Below are 23,001 nucleotides of genomic sequence, written 5' to 3'. Positions count from 1 at the left end.
GTGGAATCCCCAGCCGCCACCTCCCCGAGTCAGCTTTTCTGAAAGCAGTTCTCTCACCGGATTCGCAGCAGAATTACCAGGTGGAACACAGGGCTTCCAGTGCACCCAGCCCTGATGAATCAGAACGTCTGGGGGTGAGGCCCAGCTTCCTCGCCTGAACAAGCCTGGCGCTGGGGAACCACTGTCCCAGATTACAGGGTAGTTGCCCGGCTCATCCCCTCCCCTGCTGGCCTGGGACGGTCAGGGGCAGTGGGAGGCAAGTCCCATCAGCACTTTTAACTGGGGCTGCCTTTTCGTGACTCACCTCCCAGACTTCCCGCAGCAGACATCTCTAAATAGCAGGCTCCCACCCTCCGGCAGAGGAGGTATTCTCCCTGCGTGGGGGGGAGGGCAGGAGGTGACAAGGTGGGTGCCAGGCTAGGGCAGCCCAAGGAGACCCATAGACAGAAGACGCTGCCTGCACAGCGCAGGGGGCACCGGTGTAGGACGTCTTGTTTGCAGGCTTTTGTTATTAAAGAAATTGCTGTCACTCAAGGTAATTCTACCCCAGATGAGCAATAAATATGCTCCCAGCTAATCTTACGGGGATTTTATTGGCACCTTGGGGGCAGAGGTTCCTTTACCCTGCTCACCTCCCCCCCCCCCCCCCCCCCCCCCCCCCGCCCTACGCCTCTCAAAACAAAATCCTGCTCCCCAGCTGTTTCCCCCCAGCAACAAGAAGGACTCGGGCCGACTAAGAAAGTGCACGCTAAGTGAAGACAGAAGGCGTCTGGGCAAAGGGCGGGAGTGGTTTCCTGGTCCTACCTGGAGGCAGGGGGTGACCAAAGAGCCTGAAATAACCCCTGGTCGACCTGGTTGGATCAAAGCGTGCGCGAGCTCCCCCGGGCCTGCCCCGCGCGCAGGACCCGGCACCTGGCCCGCGGGCGCCCCAGCTCGGGGAGACCGCGTCCCCGACCAGGAGGAATGTCTCGAGGAGGGAGCCGGTTCGCAGGAGTCGGTTCCAGCGTGTTCGAGTTACTGCCGCGAGCCCTCAGGGACACCGCCGGCAAGTCCCGGCTTGCAGAGAGGGGAGCCTGCCCGGGAGAGCGCGAGTCGGAGCGAGCCCGGGTGCGCGCCCGCGCGCGCGCCCCGCACTGCGCGGGGGGAGGGGAGCCCGCGGCAGCCACTCAGAGGAACGGTAGTGGAGCCTCCGCACAACTTTAACTGTCAATCAGACTTAATGGGGTATTAAAAAATGGGGGGGAAAAAAGGGCAGCCCTCTCGCTCCGCGCCGCTGCTGCCCCGGGAGCGAATGAATAAGGCGGCGCTGACGAGGGCGTCCGATCCACACGCGCTCCGCACCCGGGCCCTCTCCAAGTTGGAAAGGACAAAAAGAAGGCAATAAATGCTAACAGGGGAGAGAAAGGGAGCCGGATCGAGCGGCAACTCCAGGCCTCTGCTGGGAGAGGGAGGGAGAGAGCCGGAGAGAGCGAGCGCGCGCCAGGGCGAGCCATGCACGTAAAGAAACTGACACCGGGACCCCCCACTTCTCCTGCACGTTGCTGGCAATCAGATCGCGTTTAAGCAATTTCCTGAGCCCAAGAATAGCAATGAGTCGGGAGACTTTCGCGGGCTGAAATTGGGAGCTGCAAGCACTCCCCCCCCACCACTTTTTTTTTTTTTTTTTTTCCTGGAGAAGGGGTGGGGGGGGCGCTACAATTTGGAAACGGCCTTTTTTTTTTTTTTTTTTTTTTTTTTTTTAAATCTTGCACTTTGAAACCGCGGGACTGTAGCAGGGTGCGTGCGTGTGGTTGGTGCCTTTTTTTTTTCCCCCTTGCCTAAACTCCTCTGTCAGCCTGTAAACATTACCTGAGAATTCCCCAGCCTAAACGGCTGCTGGGGCAAGAAACTTCTTGTTAGAACTTTCCACCTCCGGCTTCCCCTCCAGCCCTCTTACCGTCCCAACCTTCTCAGAAGGTTTTTCTCCTCCCGAGGAGGATTTATCTTTTTTTTTTTTTTTTTTTCCTCTCTCTCTCTCTCTCTTTTTCTTTTTTTTTTCTTTTTTTTCTCACCCGGTGCTTTGCTTTTGGGAAGAGGTGATTTCAACAGTGGCCAGGTGGGACGCCTCTCTCCCCCTTTCATTCGGTTTATTTATTATTGTTTGGGGTGTTTTCTTTTTTTAATTCCTGTTTTGCTCGGTCCGGGGAGTTTCGCCCCCCCCTGCCTGTCTCCGCGGCGCGGAGGATGGTGTGGAAATGGCTGGGCGCGTTGGTGGTGTTCCCTCTGCAGATGATCTATCTGGTGGCCAAAGCAGCCGTCGGACTGGTGCTGCCCGCCAAGCTTCGGGACCTGTCGCGGGAGAACGTCCTCATCACCGGCGGCGGGAGAGGCATCGGACGCCAGCTCGCTCGCGAGTTCGCAGAACGCGGCGCCAGAAAGGTACCGGGGCACGGCGACTCCAGGGGGTGGGGGCCGAAGGTGCGGGGGACGCCCACCTGCTGCCGCAGCCGGAACCCGAGCCCAGAGGAGTCGCCGGCCACCCTACTTCTCGGCGCCACCCGCGAGTGCTGAGCTAGCCAGTTTCACCTTGTAAATTTTCCCGGGCACCAGACTGTCTTTTCTGGCAGGTCCGGAGCTGGTCCGCTCCTTTGGGATCGGCGGCCGGTTGGCCGTTCGCCGCCACCCCGAAACTTAGGAGACCCACCCATTTCCCACATTCCTCCCTCCCGAAGGAAGGTGTTGTGTTTTTCCCCCCTCGCCTTCCCCTCGATGCCGCCACCCTGGTGAGTGCAGGGTGTGTGCGCTCCTGGGTAGAGCTGGGAGCCGCCTGCTAGCTGGCTTCGTATTTTCCTTGGCAACCCGCTTCCCAGCCCCAACCTGGGCGGCTGCAGCTCTGGAGGCACGTAGAGAGGGGATACTTGGTTTGGGTTTGAAAGGGGGGTGGGGAGCGGTCTTGGATGTCTAGCCAGGCCTGACATGCACTCCCACGCCCAGGTATTTGGAAATCTAGAAAGAGGGGGACAAGGGTAATGGCAGCTGATAAAGCGCCCTTGTTCTCACCTTCAACCGTGCCCCCTCCCCCCCAGATGCAGCCCCAGAGGGGATCCCTCCCCAGTAAATGGGGAGGTGGCACTGTGGGGAGGGCCTTCCCCCTCCCCAGGGCTGTCTTTAGCTTTTTGGTGGTTACACCATCTCTTCCTCTGGTTTTCCCAGACCTGGTGCCCGAGAGTGGGGAGGGTGAGCCGGCTGTCACCCAACTCTGACCCAAGCCAGGCTGACTCACCCGGTGACTAGAGCAAAGGAGAGAGAGAGATTGGAGGCTGGCAGGCCAGACTGTCTCAAGCCGGCCCTGTGAGGAGGAAGAGCAAAATCAGGGAATTAGTTTGAAACTTCAACTGTTGAGAGCAAGGGGTGGGGGGGGGGGGGCGGGGAAGGGCCGGCAAAGCCAGCTGATCTGACGCGGAGCCACATACCTAGGGGATTAAGTAAATATGTACTGTAGAAAACCAAACCTGCATGTAATTCCAGGTTGCTTTTGTGTTGTTAAATACTGCCCTGAGATTTACAATTCCTCCGGGGTGGCTCAGACTGGGACTGAACTTTGGAGCCTGAACTATCAGCCAAAGCTGATGGCGATTAACTCTTCCCCTGCCGGGCCCGCGTGGGGGAGGGGAGGGGAGGGCCGTGGTGGCCCAGCTAGCTGGAGTTGGCTGTCCCTGGCTCCTGCTTCTCCTTGGGTGGTTTGGACAGCTGCTTGACCTTGCAGTTGGAAGGGTAGTTCGGAAGTGTCTTTAACCCTTGGACACACTGAAAAAGGAGAAGTAAGAGAGTTGTACTCAGCAGTTTCATTGCCTTGGGGTGATGCCGCCTCGAAAGTCTCCCAAAGCTCTTTGTGGAGGGGTGGGGAGGGGCGGGGGAGGGGGCGGGAATCAGGATGGCAGATGAAGGTGTCCTTGTGGAGATATGTGGGGTCTGGGACCGTCGCGTGTGATTGTCATTCCTCGGATGTCTGCATCCCGCAGAAACTTTCTTCAGAGTCTTCCAGCTGGCCCAAGTCCTGGTCTCTTTTACTGCTTTTGTAACTGGCTGCAGTAGGCTTACGAAGAACTCTTTGTCAATCTGGAGAAACTTGACTAGTGTAAACAACCCTAAATTAAAGAAGTATATGGCATGGGAGGGGGAGGCAGTGAAATAGAGCGGAGTGGCACCCCACAAGCTCATGCACTGGGAACCCTGTCCCACCTTACTTGGAATGGACATTCTCTTCCAGGGAATAAACTCAGGGCCAATTAGAAATATGTCTCAAATTGGTATCCCGTCACCAGAAACAGGATCTATGGGGGCCCGTGAAATTTCCAGGGCCGTTCATGCTTAGGTTTAGTCATCAGCCCGGTCAGGACGAACAAGAGTGCTCCCTGTAACTAATAACTGTCTGACCAATTATTAGAGATGGTTTTTAACGAGCCCTCCACTTGCCACCATGGTGGGGAATTTGGAATCTGCCTGGGTCCATCTGGGGCCGGGGAGAGGGCCTTGGGACAATCCTGAGCCCAGGAGTGTGTGCGCTGCCTCTGAGAGCCCTTCCAACCTGGATTTGGGTGGGATCGGATCTGGAGGGGGAAGGCCCCCAAAAGAGAAAGAAGGAAGGAAGAGCTTCTCCCAACAGTGGCATATCCAGAAGAGAAGTCCGTTTACCTTTGGGAAAGAGCAGCAACCCCCCTACCCCCCCCCTCCCTTTTCTCATAATGATCTTTGGCAATATTTGTGGGCGGAAGTGTGCCTTAGGCTACAAAGGTGACCCAAGCGAGGGTTTTTCTTAAAGGGACACGAAGGCTCCAGAAGTCAGAAGTTCCCTCACCTGGAAACATCTGTTCCATGGGTACATGCCATCCTGAGGTTAACCAAGGCAGGGCTGCCCATGGTTAGGGTCTCCAAGTGGGTTATTCCCACTATACTCCTTTTTTAAATTTTCTGTGCTCCCCCGGAATTCCTTCCATGAAAGCATTCACAGAGCTTGGGCGCATCCGGCTAGCTGGTCAGCTGGCACAGCCTCCCAAGTCTTTGACTTTGACAGGGTTTTAGCAGGGGGGCCCTGGGAGGAGGAGAACTGGACTGTTTGTTTGGAAGTGTTTGCAGTGGCTGTTCCAGCTAGATGAAAGCCCTTGGCTGTGATGGTGGGCCCAGGGAGGCAGGGGCAAAAAAAATGAGGACCCAGTCCATCCATGAAGGATGGCTAGAGCTGGGAGTCAGGGCCCCACCCCTTTCAATGAGGTACTGTGAGAACTGGCTTGGAGTTGTACTTGCTTGGCTATTATTGAGTTTACAGCATGTGGGTTGATAGCCTTGTCCCTAAAGCAGCTAGCCAGGAAGTAGCCCTTTATGTGGCTTTGGGAATCCTATTCTCCTTCCCATCCATTCAGCAGTCCCATATCCTTCCCATTCCCGGTGCTGGGCCAGGCCCGGGCCCACCTGTGCCATGATGACCGTCTAGTTCACCGACCCTGCTTGAGGTGTCTGGCAGGTGTTTGGTATAGCTCTAAGCCTGGAGAGGGGCTGGGCCCAGCAAAGATGAATAAAGACCCAGAGACAGTGGCAGGTGTTTAGAGTCAGCGCACAGATCATTCGTTTCTTCTGGCCACCATAACAGATCAGTAGGGCCCCACTCCCTTTAAGGACTCTAAGGGAGATTCCTTCTTGCCTCTTCCAGCTCTTGTGGCTCCTGGCATTCCTTGGCTTGTGGTGGGATCTGTCCAGTCTCTGCGTCCTCGTGTGGCCTTCCCCTCCGTCCCTGTCTCTACGTCCTCTCCTCTCTTTATAAGGATACCAGTCAATGTGTAATGAAGCCTCAGCCAGGAATGAATGAGCCTGAACTGATTACATCTCCAAAAACCTCATTTCCAAATGAGGTCACATTCAGAGGTTCTAGGGTGCCCATTCATGGGTGGGGGGCGGAGGGGACACTACACAGTGGGAGCCCAGTGGAACTGTTAAGCTATAACAGAGGCTCACAGAAGGGCTTCAGGAAGGAGGTAGCATTTGAGTCAAGAGTTCCAACCTGAAGGGATGTGACAAGGTCACTCCGGATGTGAAAAGGTCACTCCGGGTGCAAGATATCACCTGATCAAAGACTATGCACCCCATTGGAACTGGGGAAAGGAGGCGGGAGGCAAAGAAAGACAATGGTGTGGATTGGGATAGGGAGCTGGGGAGGTAGGTGGGGAGTCATATCTCAGACTCCGAGTCAGGCCAGTACAAATAAAAATAGGAAAGAGGAAGAAGAGTGGAGAGGGGTCCCGACAGGGCTTCCTGTGGGACCCAGAGTCACCGGAACAAAATAGCTAGTAAACAAAATAGTAGTAAACAATGATGGATGGGACGCCCGGGTGGCTCGGTGGGTTAAGCGTCCAACTTTGGCTCCGGTCGTGATCTCCCCAGTTCGTGAGTTCAGGCCCCACGTTGGGCTCCACACTCCCACTTGGGAGTCTCTGTCTCCCTCTCTGTCTCTGCCCCTCCCCAACTTGCACACTTGTTCTCTCTCTCTCTCTCTCTCAAATAAATTAACTTTAAACAATGATGGGTGATGAAGGTCAGTGGCCCTTCCCCCCTCCAACCTCACCTTGAATGCAAACTTTGCCAGAAGTTTCTGGGAAAAGGATCAGGCTCCCATTTGTTGTGTCTGGGAGCAAAAAGGTAGGGCACCTGTCCTACCTGTGGCATTTGGGCAAAGCCATTCAATAGCATCAGGTCCTTGGGTTTCAAACAATGGGCCTTACAATTTGGGCTGTGTCATGAATGGGCAAACACCTCCCTCTTACGGCCTCACCCACTTCCCCTGCGGAACACGACCTCACAACTGGATCCATGCCAGCTGTGGCCTGGCTTACCTGGGCTGGGAGGCCAGAGCCTGGGTTCTAGACCCAGCTCTGCTGCAACCCTGGGAAAGGAACTACCTTCTCTGGGCTGCAGCTGACAGGCACACCTATAAAATGAGAGAGGACACAATGACCCCTGAGATCCTGGCACGCCTTGAAAGTCTCATTTTATGGATCAGCCTCCCAGGGAAACAACAGATTGCTAATAAGCTCCCTGAGTTGGGAGGAAGAGACCTCTTCAGAACCCATTTGTCCTCCTCACTGCTGATCTCAGTCTTTCTTGCTACTCATCAGATCCCACTGACTGAAAAAAGAAGCAGCTCAGATTTGGGAAATGTGCCGACAGTGGATGGGAGGCTCACTCCCACTCCTCAACTATCTCAACAGCCTCCAGGGAGCTGTCTGCCATGGGTTTATTTCAACTCTTATAGATGTTAATGTTATTTTTTAAGTTTTTTAATTTATTTTGAGAGAGAAAGAGAGAGAGAACCAGCAGGGGAGGGGCTGAAGGAGGGGGGGTAGGAGGGACAGAGGATCCGAAGTGGGCTCTGTGCTGACAGCAGAAAGCCCGATGCGGGGTTCCATCTCACAAATCGTGAGATCATGACCTGAGCTGAAGTTGGATGCTTTACTGACTGAGCCACCCAGGCGCCCTGGAAATTTTAATATTTTCAACCTGTAGTTTTCAAGGGATCCAGGGGCCCAAATTTCCCAACTAGCATATCAAAGGAGAGCTTTCACCTTTTTTCTTTTTGAATTTTTTAAAATATTTATTTATTTTTGAAAGAGAGAGACACAGAGCATGAGCGGGGGAGGGGCAGAGAGAGAGGGAGACACAGAATCTGAAACGGGCTCCAGGCTCTGAGCTGGCAGCACAGAGCCCGACGCGGGGCTTGAACCCACGAACCGGGAGATCATGACCTGAGCTGAAGTCAGAGGCTTAACTGACCGAGCCAACACAGGCGTCCCTAGAACTCTCAGCTTTTATCCTAAAGTCACCAGATTGTCTATTTGGGCTTTAGAGAATGCTCACTGGGTCTAGCGATGCTGAGCCTCGGTCAAGAATCTCACATCCAGTCTACCTAGCCTGTCCACTAATCCTTGCTTCGAGTCCAGGCTCTTATGAGCTTCAAACTTCTCAGAGCCATGGCTGTGATCCCTGCACAGAGCCCTCTGGGATCTTCATCATTATGGTTACTTTCCCTGCTCCATTTCCAACTTCATCACTGAGATATGACCTCAGCTGTATTTTTTTAAATTTTTTTAAATGTTTTTATTTATTTTTGAGACAGAGAGAGACAGAGCATGAGCAGGGGAAGGGCAGAGAGAGAGAGAGAGAGACACAGAATCCGAAGCAGGCTCCAGGCTCTGAGCTGTCAGCACAGAGCCTGACGTGGGGCTCGAACTCATGGAGTGTGAGATCATGACCTGAGCTGAAGTCGGACGCTCAATCGACTGAGCCACCCAGGCGCCCCTGACCTCAGCCATATTTATGAGAAGGTAGCCCTTGGCTGTCCTTTCTACCTGGGAAAGCTATCTGATTGTCACAGCCACTGCAACTTGTCCCGGAAGGACCTTGTCCCAACCTGCCACTGCCATCAAAATCCAACAGAGTCCTGGGCATCGGTGCCGGAAGGATTCCAGACCCAACGTATTCTCCTCATTTATCCTTGTGCAAAAGCACCACCCTACCTGGAATGTTCTAAGAGGCTCTCCTTATTGCTGCCTTCAAAAGACACAATCTAAAAATACACTAAGTATATAAGATATTTGAAAGGAAACATTTGAAACGTATTATTCAGATGAACCATGAAGGTCAGGAAAAGTTAAATCCAAATGAGAAGGAGAGAAGGGAATCTGCTTAGACGCTGGCGTCCTCAAATGCCCATGCGACTACTGTGGGACCAGTGCGGGAGGCGTTAGCCCTCCAAAACTGAGCACTCTGGATTCTTAAAAAGAGAGGGCCAAATACCAGAACAGGTGAGCAAATGAATGGTGGGCGGGAACCCATTCATTCATTCATCCATTCCCTTAGTCATTCACTCAACAAACCTATGCACTTTCAGTGTGCCAGGTATCAGAGGCACTGGGGATATGGTAACGGTAAGGAGCAAAGCAGACAGAAATATCCAGCCATGTAAACAGCCACAGTTTAGTGAAGGAAACAGACAGATAATAAACAAAAGACATAAAATAGAGAGCACATTAGGTCGTAATGGAAACACAGGGCAACACAAATGAGGCAAAGCAGACCAAGAGGACATGGTGGGAGAGGAGAGAATGGCATTCCCGGCAGTGCAGGGGTGGGGAGGAGGGGGGCGGTTAGGGCAGGAGCTTGTGGGGAGCAGCAATCTCTAGAACTGGCTTTGGCTTTGACGCTGAGCGAAGCTGCGAGCAGTTGGAGGGTTTGGGGCACAGAAATGACAGATCTAACCTGAGTCTTAGCAGGATCTTGGGGCTGCCAGAAGCCAAGACAAGGGAGGTGTTATCAGGCCAGGGGCAGGGAGCTGTTCGGAGGCCACTGTGCATTTCTGCAGCCCGCCCCCCACCCCCCACGGCCAGCACATCGCACCAGACCTGCTCCGCCCTCTTCCGAGAGCCTCTTTCTCAGGGCGGGACCTCAGCTTTGCATGTGGGACTGGGAAGATGTTGGCTGTGTCCTCCCGATGTCTCTAGAGTCGGAGGGAAGCGAACGGGCTGAATGGGGATCTAGGTGGGCCGGAGCACCCCTAGTGGAGTGGGTGAGAGTCTTCTGGGGAGACCTGCTGTCGGCCAGGTCCCGATCTCTTCTCGCTGATACCTCCGGCAAAGAATGCCAGCCAGCTGGAGGGTGGCATGGCTCTGGGTAATTGTGACCGTGTCAGACCGTGTCGCTTGATTCAGCGAGCAGAGGAACCACACAAACAAGGTTCTCTCGCAGTGGCACTCAGGGTCTGGCGTGATGACGGTCCCCAGACTGACAAAGCCCCTGATGCTTTGGAAAGATGAGCCTGCTCCGGCAAGATGGCTTAGATGGTCATAAGGATGAACCGCCCCCCCCCCCCAACTAAAATTAAAACAAAAGCAGATGTACTGGTGCCCAGGGTGAAGGAGACGCTTTTCCGGTCCACTTTGTCGAAGCACTTCTGGAGCACTGTGGTCAGGATTGGTCAACACTTTGAGAGGGTCCTTGAGCAGTTGGAGAGTGTCCAGGAAGTGGGCTCAGGATGACAGGGACTTAGGTTGGATGGCAAATCCGTGACTCCTTTAGGGGCTGCGGACGGAATCAGCGGCCTTATGCTTCGCAGAGGCAAGGGGGCTGGGCCAGGTAGGGCGAAGGGCCGCGCCAGGCTGCAGGGGTGGGGGGGGAGGGGTGCTCCACGATGTGCACTTGGGATCCCGCACCAGGGCCGCCGTCCTGCCCTTTGGAGCCAAGCGGGCTGCTCTGGGAGTGCGTGTGCCGTGGACGCCTGCCACGGGGAGGGAAAGGCTCTGGGCGGCCACCCGGGGCCCCTCCACCCCTCAGGCTCTGAATCATGGTGACTACGGTGAGGACAGTGACCCAGGCAGGGTCAGGGGCCAGGAAGGGGAGAGGATACCAGCATGGATCAACCAACACTTGGAAGAGGAACCCTTCTCGGCGTGACCTCACCGGGGTCCTTCAGGGGTCATGTCATTCCTTTGCTTGGGTGTTTCAGGGTGCTGGAGAGAGGAGAAGGGAAGGTGCGGGGCAGGCCCCTGTCACATCCTTCACTCTGACCTTCAGTCATGACTCAGACCCTGCGGCCCCCAAACTGGATGCTGAGGGCTTCCTTGGGCTCCTAGTGCTCTGCACGACCGCGTGCTAAATGCAGCTGTAAGTGACTAGAGTACTGACGTGACAGGTGCTTTCCCCAGGTGGCTGTCCTGGTCTAGTCTTGGGTGACCGTTCAGTGCTTTCTCACATTCTCTGTCTCGCCCACGTCCCGAGGTGGGTGTGATCGGCGGCCCACTTCTAAGATCCAGGTGAGGTGAATTGTCCAGGATGCTTGGCCGAAGGCAGACTCTGAACTCAGGATTCCCAGCTTCCAAACTGGGCCCTTGGCCACAGGACAGATCATCTCAGCCTGGCCCCGCCTACCCCAGTCAGGGTTACAGAAGGGTCAGGAGACAAGCTGTTAAATAATGGGGCCTCGTGCACAGAGGGTTCTGGACAGAGGGTTGATAAGCTGTACCAGAGTCAACAGGACGCAGTCAACAGGATGGGCCAGGATGCAGTTCTGTTCCCCTTTACTCAAAACAGTTTTAAGCACCAAGTATTTGCATACAATGAATGGGATACTTGCCAAAGGATTAAGGTAGTCCCTGGTTATCAGGGTTTGCTTTAAACAACTGAAAAGCAGGAAAACAACACAGTTTGTGCTTCAAATCTACTTCATTTGGACTTAATTTGACAAGCAGTGTAACCCCTCCAATATACCAGGAGCCAGCTTTGCGGGAACAGTGAGTGCAAACAACTTCCAGTTAACCCTGAGCCCCCGCCCCCAGCTCGATCCTCTGAAGGGACCAAGGGCTTTGATAGTACAGAGACGGGAACAATCACTGCACATTAAGGGAAATCTTAGAAGACTTCTTGGAGGAGGTGGCAATGTAGGGAGTTGTAGTAAGTCTTCATCTTTTGCTGATTGTAGAACCCTGGGATCTCGTGGTTCGTGGGTTCGAGCCCCACATCAGGCTCTGTGCTGACAGCTCAGAGCCTGGAGCATGCTTCAGATTCTGTCTCCCCCTCTCTCTGCCCCTCCCCCCCCCCCCTCTCTCTCTCTCTCTCCCTCTCTCTCAAAAATAAGTAAACATTAAAAAAATTTTTTTAATAAATAAACCCTGTTCTAAGAATACACGATACACATTTTTTTTTTTTTAGAGCGTGAATATGCATGCACCGGGGAGTGGCAGAGAGAGAGGGAGAGAGAGACTCCCAAGCAGGCTCCATGCTGTCAGCACAGAGCCCAGCATAGGGCACCATCTCACAAACCACAAGATCATGACCTGAGCCGAAATCAAGAGTCAGATGCTTAACAGACTGAGCCACCCAGGCGCCCCAGGAGAGGGAGATTCTTAAGCAGGCTGCACGCCCAGGGCGGAGCCCGTCTCAGGGCTCGATGTCACAACCGTGAGATCATGACCTGAGCCCAAGTCAAGAGTCGAACCCTACGGACTGAGCCACCCAGGCGCCCCACAATACACATTTTTAAATGTTTATTTATTTGTCTTTGAGAGAGAGAGAGAGAGAAAGCAGGGGAGGGGCAGAAAGAGAGGGAGAACCCCAAGCAGTCTCCACACTGTCGTCACAGAGCCCAATGCAGGATCCGATCTCACAAACCATGAGATCAAGAGTAGGGGGACGCTTAGCCGACTGAGCCACCCAGGTGCCCTGCAATACACATTTTTATGCTTTCAAGTGGTCCTTGGATGCCCCCGATGCCTATCCCATACACCAGGTTAGGAAGCTTTGCACCGCATCTAAGTCCTTCAGGCTTGGATTCCGGTGCAGGATTTGAGCTCATACCACAGGCAGGGGACCCCCTGGTGTCCTGGGACCCAGAAGCCAGAGCCAAGCCCAAGTGGACAGCAGATTTGTGGCCTGGTGGTGCTTAATGCCAACAACAGTCAGTTCAGCACCGGCCACCTGGCCCCAGCCTTTCTGACTCTGTTGGCCATTCCCCTTGCTTTGGTGAATGCAACCTTGAAATCCCTTTTTAGGGGCCTTCCAGGGAAGGTGCCAAAAAAGCGTTTTGATCATGAACAATGTGACCATTTTGTCCACATTTGAAATATCCTTCCTGGGAGGTGTTTATAGATAATTGTCTCCTATCTATATGTCCCACTTCTACAGACATCTGGCCCATCTAGGCCCCCACAGCCCCCGATACCATTTGAGGTTCTAGGAGCCAGTTTTCAAACTGGGTTCCAGAGCATCCGAGGGGCTCCAAGAAGGTGGGACCACATGGGAGGTGGGAAAAATAGGGTTCCGAGGGGCCCCCACCGCCACTTAACTAGATTGGCTTCACTTCTGTTTAATACCTTTGAATTCCATGTAAAATTTTTGTGTGCGTTTTGAAAGAACGCCATTACTTTCAAGAGAAGAAAAAAAATACAGCTTAAAAATAGCTGTTCTAGGAAATGCTCAGGGCACACGCCTCTCCCCAGTTGATCCTTGGATGTGCCAAGCATCATCACACTGAGTCCTCGATCTTTGGCTCTTTCCTACAAGGCGTAGCAGCATGTGGACTGATGGGTCCTCCTGTGAGCTTGTTCCTTGGCCCTACAGGAGAGGGACCGCCACCCCCCTCGACCCCAGGCATGTGGAACCCCGCGTCCTGCTCAGTCCTCAGCCAGGGCCTCTCCGCCACCCCTAGGGAGTCCGTGAACTAGAGGCCTTCATTTCTCAACCAGGATTGAAGGGGCCTCCCAAGTCCAGCATCCAGCCCTGAAGGACTGGGATTTGACCACCCCAGCCCCAGAGCCAAGGGCTGATCCATGGGTCTCTTGAGGGCTAGAGGCCAGCCCCCTGGCCACAGCACTCATGCAGTTCCTAATCCCATAAAGAGCCACCTGTGGTGTGACCTTAGACAAGTAACTTTATCTCTCTGGGCTTCCGTTCCCCTATCTGAAAAATGAAGGAGATTGAGTGAAATAACATATGTAAACCTCCTAGTTCATCATTTGCAAGAAAGGATGGTTCCTTCTAGTCAGGGGTAGGAGGGGGGGCAGGGGGGGCAGTGTGGGGGAGAGGGGGAAGGCAATGGGGGAGGGGTGAGGCAGTTGGGGAGCAGGAGTGGTAGAAAGGGGGCCAGCTTGGGGGCAGGGGGGAGGCGGTGGGGGGGGAGGGGGGGCAGTGTAAGGGCAGGGGGACAGTGGACACACCCCAACCATGATTCTGCACCTTTTGCTTACTGAACCAGGGAGTCTCCTACTCCCAGCATGGGAGATGGGGAGGTGGGGAGGGGGGAGGGGCAAAAGGCAAAGAACATGCTGGCTGAACTTGACCTGGTTCTGAGGTTCCCCAGGAAGGGGGTTATCCCACCCATGCCACAGAAACCCTCGAGCAATTTTAGCTAGAAGACGGTGGGAGGGAATCACTCTTCCCACAGAGAGAGGGCTCAGAGCCTGGTGTCTTACCACCCACTGAGGCCTCCATCCCTGTTAAGATGGCTGGTAATGACTGTCCCTGTCCTCGTGGGTGCAGGCCTTTCTGTGGGTGAAGAGCAGAGGGAGGCTGGCCAAGGGCCCGGCCTCTGCTCTGCTCTGCGCCGGGCTGCCCACTCCCCTGCAAACCACCCAGCTTCCCCTCTGTGGATTTTCATTAGTCATTTTCATCTCAGCATCCAAGTAGCTCAGTTGGTCAGGGTTGGGCTGTGGTGAGGCCAAAGTCACAGGTTACCATGGCAACTCGGGGCGCTCTGTGGCTGCTCGTCGCCATGTGTCTGATGCAAAAGACTGTAAGGTCCTCGGGGAGCAGGAGACAAGTCTCCTTGCTCACCAAGCGTCCTAGGCACTTGGCACAGTATCGGGCACACAGTAGGCACTCAATAAATGTTCGCTGCCTGAGCAAATACGTGATCGACCCATCCTGGCTAGTTTAGCGCCTGTGTTCACTGAGTGCCTCCTGGGCCCGGGGGCTGGTTCTGAGCACTTTCCATGTAAGTCATTTACTCCCCACAGTGAGGCCTAGCGTTGGTGCTGTTCCAATCCCTCTCTCTACTGGCCACGACTCTGGGGGTCAGTAACTTGAGATCTCACATCTAGTAAGTGACCAAGCAGGATTTAAACCCAAGGTGTCCTCTTGAGCCGGTGATTCTGGTACCTCCTCATTAATCATTCTATGGAACAGAACAGGTCATGTTGACAGCCCCCCAGCAGACTCTGTGCGGCCGATGACTTTAACAGCCAGGGAGTCTAAATGCATCAAACAACATTAGCTACAGTTCTCCTGATGGTGGGTCTGGAGGTGTCCTTCAGACTGGTTTGTCGACCTCTGTGACCAGAAGGTCCGAGGATGGGACTACCTCTGGGCATGGCTTCAGGGGCTCAAACACTGGTGGCAGGATTCAGCCTCTCCTTGGGCAGGCCTCCTGCTCACGTGTGCCCCTCGCTGCCTTAAATACCCCAGCTCCCAGACCACAGGATGGAGTGGTCTCTTCTGCTCAGCAGTTCCAGAAGGATCCAGGACTTGAATCTCCCTGTCTGTGACTGGGTTGAGCCGGAAGCAGTCGCTAGTGATGGGTTACAGGCCTGTCCCTGAGTCAGGGGTGGACCAGTCCCAGCCAAGTCACAGTGGTTGAGAGTGGGGAGGTGGGCTTCCGTGGGGGTCTGTGGGAGTGCCGTTACCAGGAGCAAGGGTATTAGGAGCAGGCGTTTAGTCCTCCTTGTAGAGGGACCAATCCAGGTTTTAGTCATCTCAAGCAGAAACTTCCAGGAGATCCAGGCCCACCTGTTAGCCAGTCTAGTCTAGTCTCCCAAGTCTGGTCCTGCAGACATTATCAGGTCATTTACTGACACTTTGGGGCTAAAAGGACAAATTGGTCCTTTTAGGCTTGAGCTGAAACCTCCTCGCCCTCGGGGAGTTTGTATCTCAAAGAGGCAAAATGAGCAGCCAGTCAAGGTGGCCTCGCAGGTTGTCAACACTTTCTTCGTGACCTTTTCTAGAAGACTGAAGGCCACTATGATAGGAGAGTAAAGGAAGTCCCTTTGCGGGGTCACTGTTCATCGTGGTGGTTTCCTGGGTGTGAGAAGCCCAGTTCTCCCTCCTTTCTGGCCACAGGCAGGTGAGCAGAAGGGAGCCCATACTGGGTCCTTCCAGGGTGGGAAGAAGGGTCTCTGGGGAACTTCTAGAACTCCCAGGACCAGGGTCCTTTAAGAGCCCAGCCAGCCAGCACAGCATGCTCCGACCCTCTCGGGCCCCACAGCAGGTTATCCTGGGCAGCTGGGGCCAGCGTGACCACAAAGGGCAGCGCGACCTTACAGCAGGCAAGCAGTCCTGCCAGACCCCCCCACGTGACATCAGGCCACCCTTGGCTCCCGCGCCTCACGTCCTCACCTCTCACTTGGCACAGAAGGGCTCCCGCCTCACCTCTCCAGGCCACTTCCCTGTGAGCACCCAGCAGAGGGCAGGGGAATGGGTGGGGGTCCTCCAGCCCGGAGCACAGGGGCCACCCTGCACCCCTCTGAGGGCTCACGGCTCCACTGACCTGGTTTTGGGGCCACCTCTTGGGCCTCCGTGTTGGGCGGGGTATGTGCGTGTGTTTGCACGACACACACGTGAGCTCCCGCGTGCTGGGCACGCACACCCGCATTGGCTTCTTGGCCCTGTTCCAGGAGCCAGTAGAGAACAGTGGTTCAGATTTTGAGCTCGGAAACCTCAAACCAAAGTTCTTCCACTTACTTTGCCGAGTGACCCCGGGCAAGCTTCTAGACCTCTCTGAGCCTCAGTTTCCTCATCTGTAAAAGGAGGACTCAATGAGATAACGTGTAGAAGTCCTGAGCACAAAACAGGCCTTCAGTATGTGTTGGCCCCGGGGGTGCGGCCGAGGATCGTGTTTGACTATTCACTCCAACCCGTCTCGTACCCCGTCTACAAAAGCACTTATGACCGGTTTGTTTGAAGCCGGGGAGGGTAGGTTAGATGGGGGAGGGGCTGCTGTGCCACCGACAGCCCACACACTTTGGGGCAGACAGACTCGAGTTTCAATCCCAGCTCCTCGGGCCGGAGACCTTGGCCAAGTTCCTCAACCTCTCTGCAGGAGCTTCCGGTGGCTGTGCTAACACACGGCCACGCGCTCAGTGGCTTAAAACAGCATACACTGAGGCTCTTAGAGTTCTGGAGGTCGGAAGCCCGGCACAGGTCTCCCCGGGCTGAAGTCGAGGTGTCGGGGCTGCATTCCTTCTGCAGGCTCTAGGGGATCACCTATTTCCCTGCGCTCACAGCCTTTAGAGGCACCTGTGTCCCTTGGCCGGTGGCCCCTTCCTCTGTCTCCAAAGCCAGCGGCTGCCATGCTTCCTCACAACTTCCTCTTTCTCCCTTCTTCTGGCCCCACTTGTCAACTTGTAAGGCCCCCTTGCGATTATACAGGGCCCACCTGGATAATCCAGGATAATCTTTCTATTTTAAAGTCAGTTGATTAGCAAATTTAATTCCATCTGCAACCCTAATCCCCCTTTCCCTTGCAAGGTAACACCTTCACAAATTCTGGGGATTAGGGCCCGGTGTCCTGGGGAAGCTTTCTCATCTGCAAAGTGACACTGCTAATCCCAGCCTCCCAGGGCCTTTGGGAGGATTCCAGGAGATGGTCCAGCATGCCGGGCAGGGGCTCAGGAAATGCTGGTTGGATCTGCCCTGAGCACCTGCTGAATGCAAAGCTCTGTTTCAGGTGCCATCCAGAGTCACCAAGGATGGGAGACGTCACAGTTCCTGCCACAGAGCGGCTGGTATTGTGATGAGGGCAGTAGGACATCACCAGGGAAGGTTTGTCCTTGGAGAGCAGAATGGAAAAACAGGGACTTTTACTGACCCTGTGCTGGGGGAGCAGCTGCTCCCGGGTCAAACCAGAAGGCTTCCTAATGGGGGCAGATTTGATAGGAGGGAAGGGCACGCAGGGGACTCTCCTAGGTCACAGGGCCCAGGTGGACATTACACAGAAAACAACACAAGGCCGCCTGGGTGGCTCAGTCGGTTAAGCCTCCAACTCCTGGTTTGGGCTCAGGTCATGATCTCACTTTGTGACTTCGAGCCCCACACCGGGCTCCGTACTGGCAGCACAGAGCCTGCTTGGGATTCTCTCTCTCCTCCTCTTTCTGCCCCTCCCCTGCTCTCTCTGTCTCTCTCAAAGTAAATAAATAACAACTTTTAAAAAATAATTAAAAAAGAAAAAAAAAAAACCCACAAGGTTCTGGGTTCCAGCCTCAGTCTAGCTGGGAAAATGGACCAGAGGCCCTCAGTAACGTATATGGTGTGATGGGTGCCTGATGAGCAAACCATGATGGGAGTCAGCTATGGGCACAGCGTAGGGCTTCCAACCAGTCTGTGACTTTGCTGTCAATGCAGCTCTTCCTGTGCACTAGGTGACTTACAGGGACCATCTGAGAGGTAGGAACTGTTCCTGTCCTCATTTTTTAAATGAGCAGAATAAGGCTCAGAGACGTTAAATATTTGCCTAACATCACACAGCACGGATAGTTGTGGGATTTGAAGCCAGGCAGTCTTGCTTCTGCGGAAGGAAGGCTGGCAGTGGCTCGGCCTGGGGTCTAAGGCGAGACATCAAGGAGGAAGTGGAGGCCACAGAAAGAAAACATCCCAGGCGAAGGGGAAGTGCGAGTCTGGAAAATGGGAGAGGCGGTTGGGCCGGCTAGAACAGAAGTGTGAGTAGCGTGATGGGAGATGGTAAAGGGCGACACCTCACAGTACTTGGTGGCCACAGACTGGATTGAAAGAGCGCTAGGGAGCCAAAGAGGAGCTTCTACAGGGTGCAGGACCAGACCGGGTTCCTGGAAGGTGAGGGAAGCCTGGTTTTCCAGCAGAATTTTCCTCTTTCTGCAGGGCTGGTGCTGAAGGGAATCCCCTCATGGCCCAGCATCCGGGCCAGGCAAGAACCGTGAAGGTTTGCTCCCAGCATCCTCTCGCCTTTGCTGAGCAGGCCGATTCCCGCTGCAAAACGTCCCACTGCTTCCCCAAATCCCCCAGCCCTCCAGGCCCAGATCCCCAGCCTGATAGCATGACGCCAGCCAGCCGGAAGGGTCAACTCCATGGCGTTTGACCTTCCTCCTGCAGAGATCAGACCGATTCCTAATTAATGGCCTGTAGGATAGATAGTTACCTTGGCACAGCTTGCAAGTAATTTAAAGCTTGTCCTCAGGAGGCCGGGCCATAAATAATGCTTAATTAGCCGGAGGTCTTCCTGGGACACACCAGCTGTGTGTTATTGGGCACACCAGCTCAGGGACCCCCGGATGCCTGGTTGGGATAGGAAGGGGATGGTGAAAGAATCACCCCTCCCCCAGTGAAAAATCAGTCTTGTCTTTCCCAAAACAACAGCTATAGTCTCACCTCCACCAGCAGAAGTGTTACCAGGGTTGGGGTCCCGGCTCAGCTACTCCTGGCCAGGCCCTTGACATTTCTAGGACCTCGGTGCCCCATCTATAAGATGGCCCAATAGCTCAGGTCCATGGCCCCTTGAGGACTTGCTTAAATGGATAGATCAAATTAAGAGGAGGGTGGGGAAAAAGGACTTTGGAGACTTTGGATTTAGGAACTGAGGCTAGGGGATTATAGACCTCACTGAAGCACCTTAGACAAGCTCTTGAATAAATCCTAGAGCACTGGGGACCACTGCGACACGATTGTTTTCACCGCTAAATGTAATACGCTTCCGTACTGACTGCTTTTGGTTTTTTTGCATGTGTAGAGTGGGTGTGTAGGCAACTGTGAATCAGCTAGCTGTCGTCAGCCGTCTGTTGGGATGTGCTGTCCATTCTGCTCGTGCAGTGGGTCTGTTGGGGCCATGTTTCCCGCTGTCCAGGGCAGGAGGGGAAGGCACGTGACCTGGCATTCCCTGCCCCTGGGTATGGCTCTAGAGCCCGGTCCATGTAAAGGCTCCGCCCGGCTTCCTCGTGCGAGGCCTGAGGGCCATACTTCATCCGTCCCGAGATCCCCTTCAAGACACATTATCACCCGTTTCACAGGGGAGGCAAAATGATTTCATTCGTTCGCTCACATGCTCAGCAGGCACCTGACGACCATGCCAGGTGCTGGGAATTCATCCCGAGAGCCTATGCTAGAAAGTGTGTGTTGGGGGGGGGGGGGGGGCAGAAATAACTTAAAATTTCAGATAGCGGCAAAATGCTGTAAAGACAATAAAACAGGGTGATGGGAGGGAGAGAGATTTAAATATTAACTTCGGTGACAGGGAAGCTGGAATTGGCTCTGGTGTTAGACGGTGCCTTGTTGCATTCCTGGGCTGCTTTTTAAAGATCTGTAGTCATTTCTTCTTTACCCCCCCAGTCGCCACAAGGACTTGAATTAGTGGGGTCCAAAGAGGGGAGTCAGTGTGGCGGCTCCTTGGGGCCAGGGGACCATTTGCCCATATGTCCCCAAAGCCCTGGCCACTCACAGGAAATCCAGAAGGCAAGTTTGGTAGGTGGCTGAGGAGAGAGGGCCTGCTTGGGTTCCTTTCCGTGTCTCCAGGTTCTGCATCGGGCCCCGGATCTGAAGGCTTCAAGCCAGCCCCAGGAGCCTGGTGAGGCTTTTGTGCACTTTTGACCTTCCCACAGCGGCACAGGGAGGCCAGTTTTGATTCTTCCCACTTCCCGGGGGGTGGGGGTGGGGGGGACGGTAATGCCCAGAGATGCCAAGTGACTCATCCAAAAGTCACACAGCAAATCAACTCCAGAGCACGGTGCTGGCCTGCCGGCCCCAGCCAGGCTGCCTGCCATTCCCAAGGGCAGTTCAGACACCTGGGCTGCCGAGGGTGTGCGGGCCAGGGCCCGTTCTGGGAGCCGCCTGGAACAAACGGTGGTCCCCTGCCTGGTGGAGGCGGGCAGCCGGCGGGACACGCTGGCATCTGCTCACACCTGGAGGAAGGGCCCCCAGCACCCCAGCACTTCTGCTTCCGTGAAGAGGGATGAGCTTCCCAGAAAGCCGAGCTCAAAGGCAGGCACTTCCCCAGTCTGTTGGGCAGAAAGCCCAGAGCTGACCCCAGAGGCTCAGCCCTCGGTTTTGAAAACCCCCTCCCGCCCCGAGAGGCAGGGGATGGGGTCCCCAGCGGAGAGGCTGACCCCAGATGGGTGGACGCCGCCAGCCCCCGGGGACGCTCCGGAGGAGGGAGGCCGCGCTCCAGCTGGGCCCGTGCCTGCCAGGGGGGCGGCGGAGGGTTCACGCTGCGGCCAGCAGACTGGCTGCGTGTTGCAATGTCTGGTGGCGTTTGCAGCATCCTGTCCGTGTGTGCAGCTGGGGTAACCTCAGGCCGGCGCGGAGGAGCGTGTGTGGCGCGCAGGCCTCGCGGCCTGGAGGCTGCTGGCACCTTGCATCTCATTTACAGCTCCGGGTTCAGCCGCGGGCCAGCGGCGCCCGTGACGTCACGCCGTTTGTTTACCGCGGGGAGGAAGCGCGGGCGGGGCCCGGCGGCGGCCGGAGGGGCACCCCTTCCAGCCCCCGCGCGCGCCGCGACCCCAGCCCCAGCCCGGCCCTCCTCCCCACCTCCCCTGCCCCCTCCCTCTCTGCGCCCCTCCCCGCACCCCCAACCTCAGCCTGGCCCTCCTCCCCACGTCCCCCGCCCCTTCCCATCCGCACCCCAACCCGTCCCCGGCCCGGTCCCTACCTACCCCGCCCCCCACCCTGCTCCGCCCCCTCCCCAGCCGCGCTCCGGACACCTCCCTGAAGCCCGCCCCCTCCACATCTACCTCCCAGCCCTCTTCCCTACCCTCTCCCTTCCTTTTCCGTCCGCCAAACGGGATCCCAGCCCGATCCCCACCCAGGACTCCAGCCCAGCCCTGCCCCACCCCCTCCCGGGACCCCCGCGGGCCCCCACCCTCCGCCCGCCCCTGGGCCCGCTTTCAGAAAGACTTCCTGGAGCCTCCTGCCAGACCCGTTGAGGTTTCGCCCGGCGGCTCCTCCTTGCCACCCCCTCACCCCATCATGTGAGCGCAGACTCGCCTCCCTGCACGGAGCAGGCTGCGGCGGCTCATTTCGCTGTCAGGGGCGGTGTTGGGATGGCCGGCGCTTTGTTATTGGAAACTGGGGTGTTTACCGGCGGCGCGCTAGGTGGGTAGCCGGCCAAGGGCGCGCTAGGTGGGCAGCTGGCCTGCTTGGCCGGCATCCAGGCACCCTCTTCCTGGGGAGGCGGCCCTCGCCACCTGGAACCGTTTCCTCACTCTCCACCACCCCTCCCCCTCGCTTTGCCTGAGCCCAGTGTTCTGGATGCTGAAGGGACCTGGGGATCGAAGTCAGGACCTTTCTCTTCCTCCGAACCTGGGACTTGCCAAAGCCGACCTTCCCTGGAGAGGGAGGCTCAGAGGCTCAGTGCAGGACCACTGTTCTACCATTGTCTCAGACCAAACCCTTTGGGGTCCTCTTGGGACCCCTCTTCCTCTGGCTGCCCAGTCCTGAACCCTCCTCTTCCAGAAACTTCACCCGACTGCCCCATCTGCCTCAAGTGTCACCCGCCTGTAGAGCAGCTGCTGACAGGCCCCCCCTGCACCGCCCTGGTTCCCACTCCCATTCCCAACCCCCAAATCCCGCAGTCAGAACCCGTTCCAGAAGCCAAGTCAAAAGTGATCATTTCTGTGGTGACAACCCTCTGAAGGGTTTCCAGTCTCATTGGGAATGGAATTCCATGCCCCCACCCCCCGCACTCCTTACAGCTGCAGTGCTCAACTTCGTGTCTGCCACCTGGCCTCCCTGCTGTACCCCAACACCCTGAGCTCATTCCCACCCCAGGACCTTTGCACTGGCTGCTCCCGCTGCCTGGAAGGCTCTTCTTGTCCCAGATATCTGCATCCCTCCCTCCTTGACTTCCCTCAAGTTTGCCCAAATGTTATCCTATCAGAAAGGCTTCCCCTGTCCCCCCTTCCAAGTAAATACCACTCCCACCCGGGGATCATTCCATCCAGCCTCCCCCCTACAAAGCTTCCCTCTCCTTCCGTGCACTTTTGGCCACCTTTATATATTGCGTTTGTTCCTATGTTCGTTGTTCCCCATCTCCCCCGTACACCCGTGAGAGCAAATGCCAGGAGAGTGGAAAGAACTTTCCTGCTGTATTCCAGAGCTTCCAGCACTGCCTGGCATGCGGTCACCACTCAGGAAGCCCCCTTGAATGTGTGAGCGAGCGAGTGAGTCAGGACAGGGAGCAGTGAAAGAGCTTGGCTTTGGGGTCTAGGTTGAAGCTGCTTTGAAACTTCTGGTTGCACAGCCTGCACGAATTACTTAGCCTGTCTGAGCTTCATTCACGCACGGCACTTATGGTCCATTTCTCAGAATGGTGATGCTGGAGATGCGCACCATGCTGGAGGGTGGCCTGTAACCGCTGGCTCTCCTCCCCTTCTTGGCACCTGCATCTCAAGGTCACCTGTTGTTCTCTGCAACGGCCGGGAGGGAGGTCCAGATGCGGGAATGGGGGCAAAGGTCATGAGGTGTCAGCTAGCA

At 55.7% G+C, this 23,001-nt stretch overlaps 1 protein-coding gene across 4 annotated transcripts in view; it reads left to right on the top strand.

Moving 5' to 3' along the window:
- The first annotated feature begins 517 nt into the window (after positions 1-517).
- Positions 518-23,001, top strand: part of DHRS3 (dehydrogenase/reductase 3) — a 40,807-nt gene continuing 18,323 nt past the window's right edge. The window contains exons 1-2 of one of the 4 annotated variants that reach the window (XM_042951152.1): positions 518-535; positions 2,269-2,418. In XM_042951152.1, coding sequence (XP_042807086.1) covers positions 2,269-2,418 — 150 coding nt within the window. In that variant the 5' untranslated portion in view covers positions 518-535. The other 3 variants (XM_042951149.1, XM_042951151.1, XM_042951148.1) reach the window with 3 other exon arrangements.

This window comes from Panthera leo, chromosome C1 (assembly GCF_018350215.1).
Source record: "Panthera leo isolate Ple1 chromosome C1, P.leo_Ple1_pat1.1, whole genome shotgun sequence".
In the NCBI taxonomy this organism is placed as follows: Eukaryota; Metazoa; Chordata; class Mammalia; order Carnivora; family Felidae; genus Panthera; species Panthera leo.
This window is presented reverse-complemented; position numbering and strand designations above follow the sequence as displayed.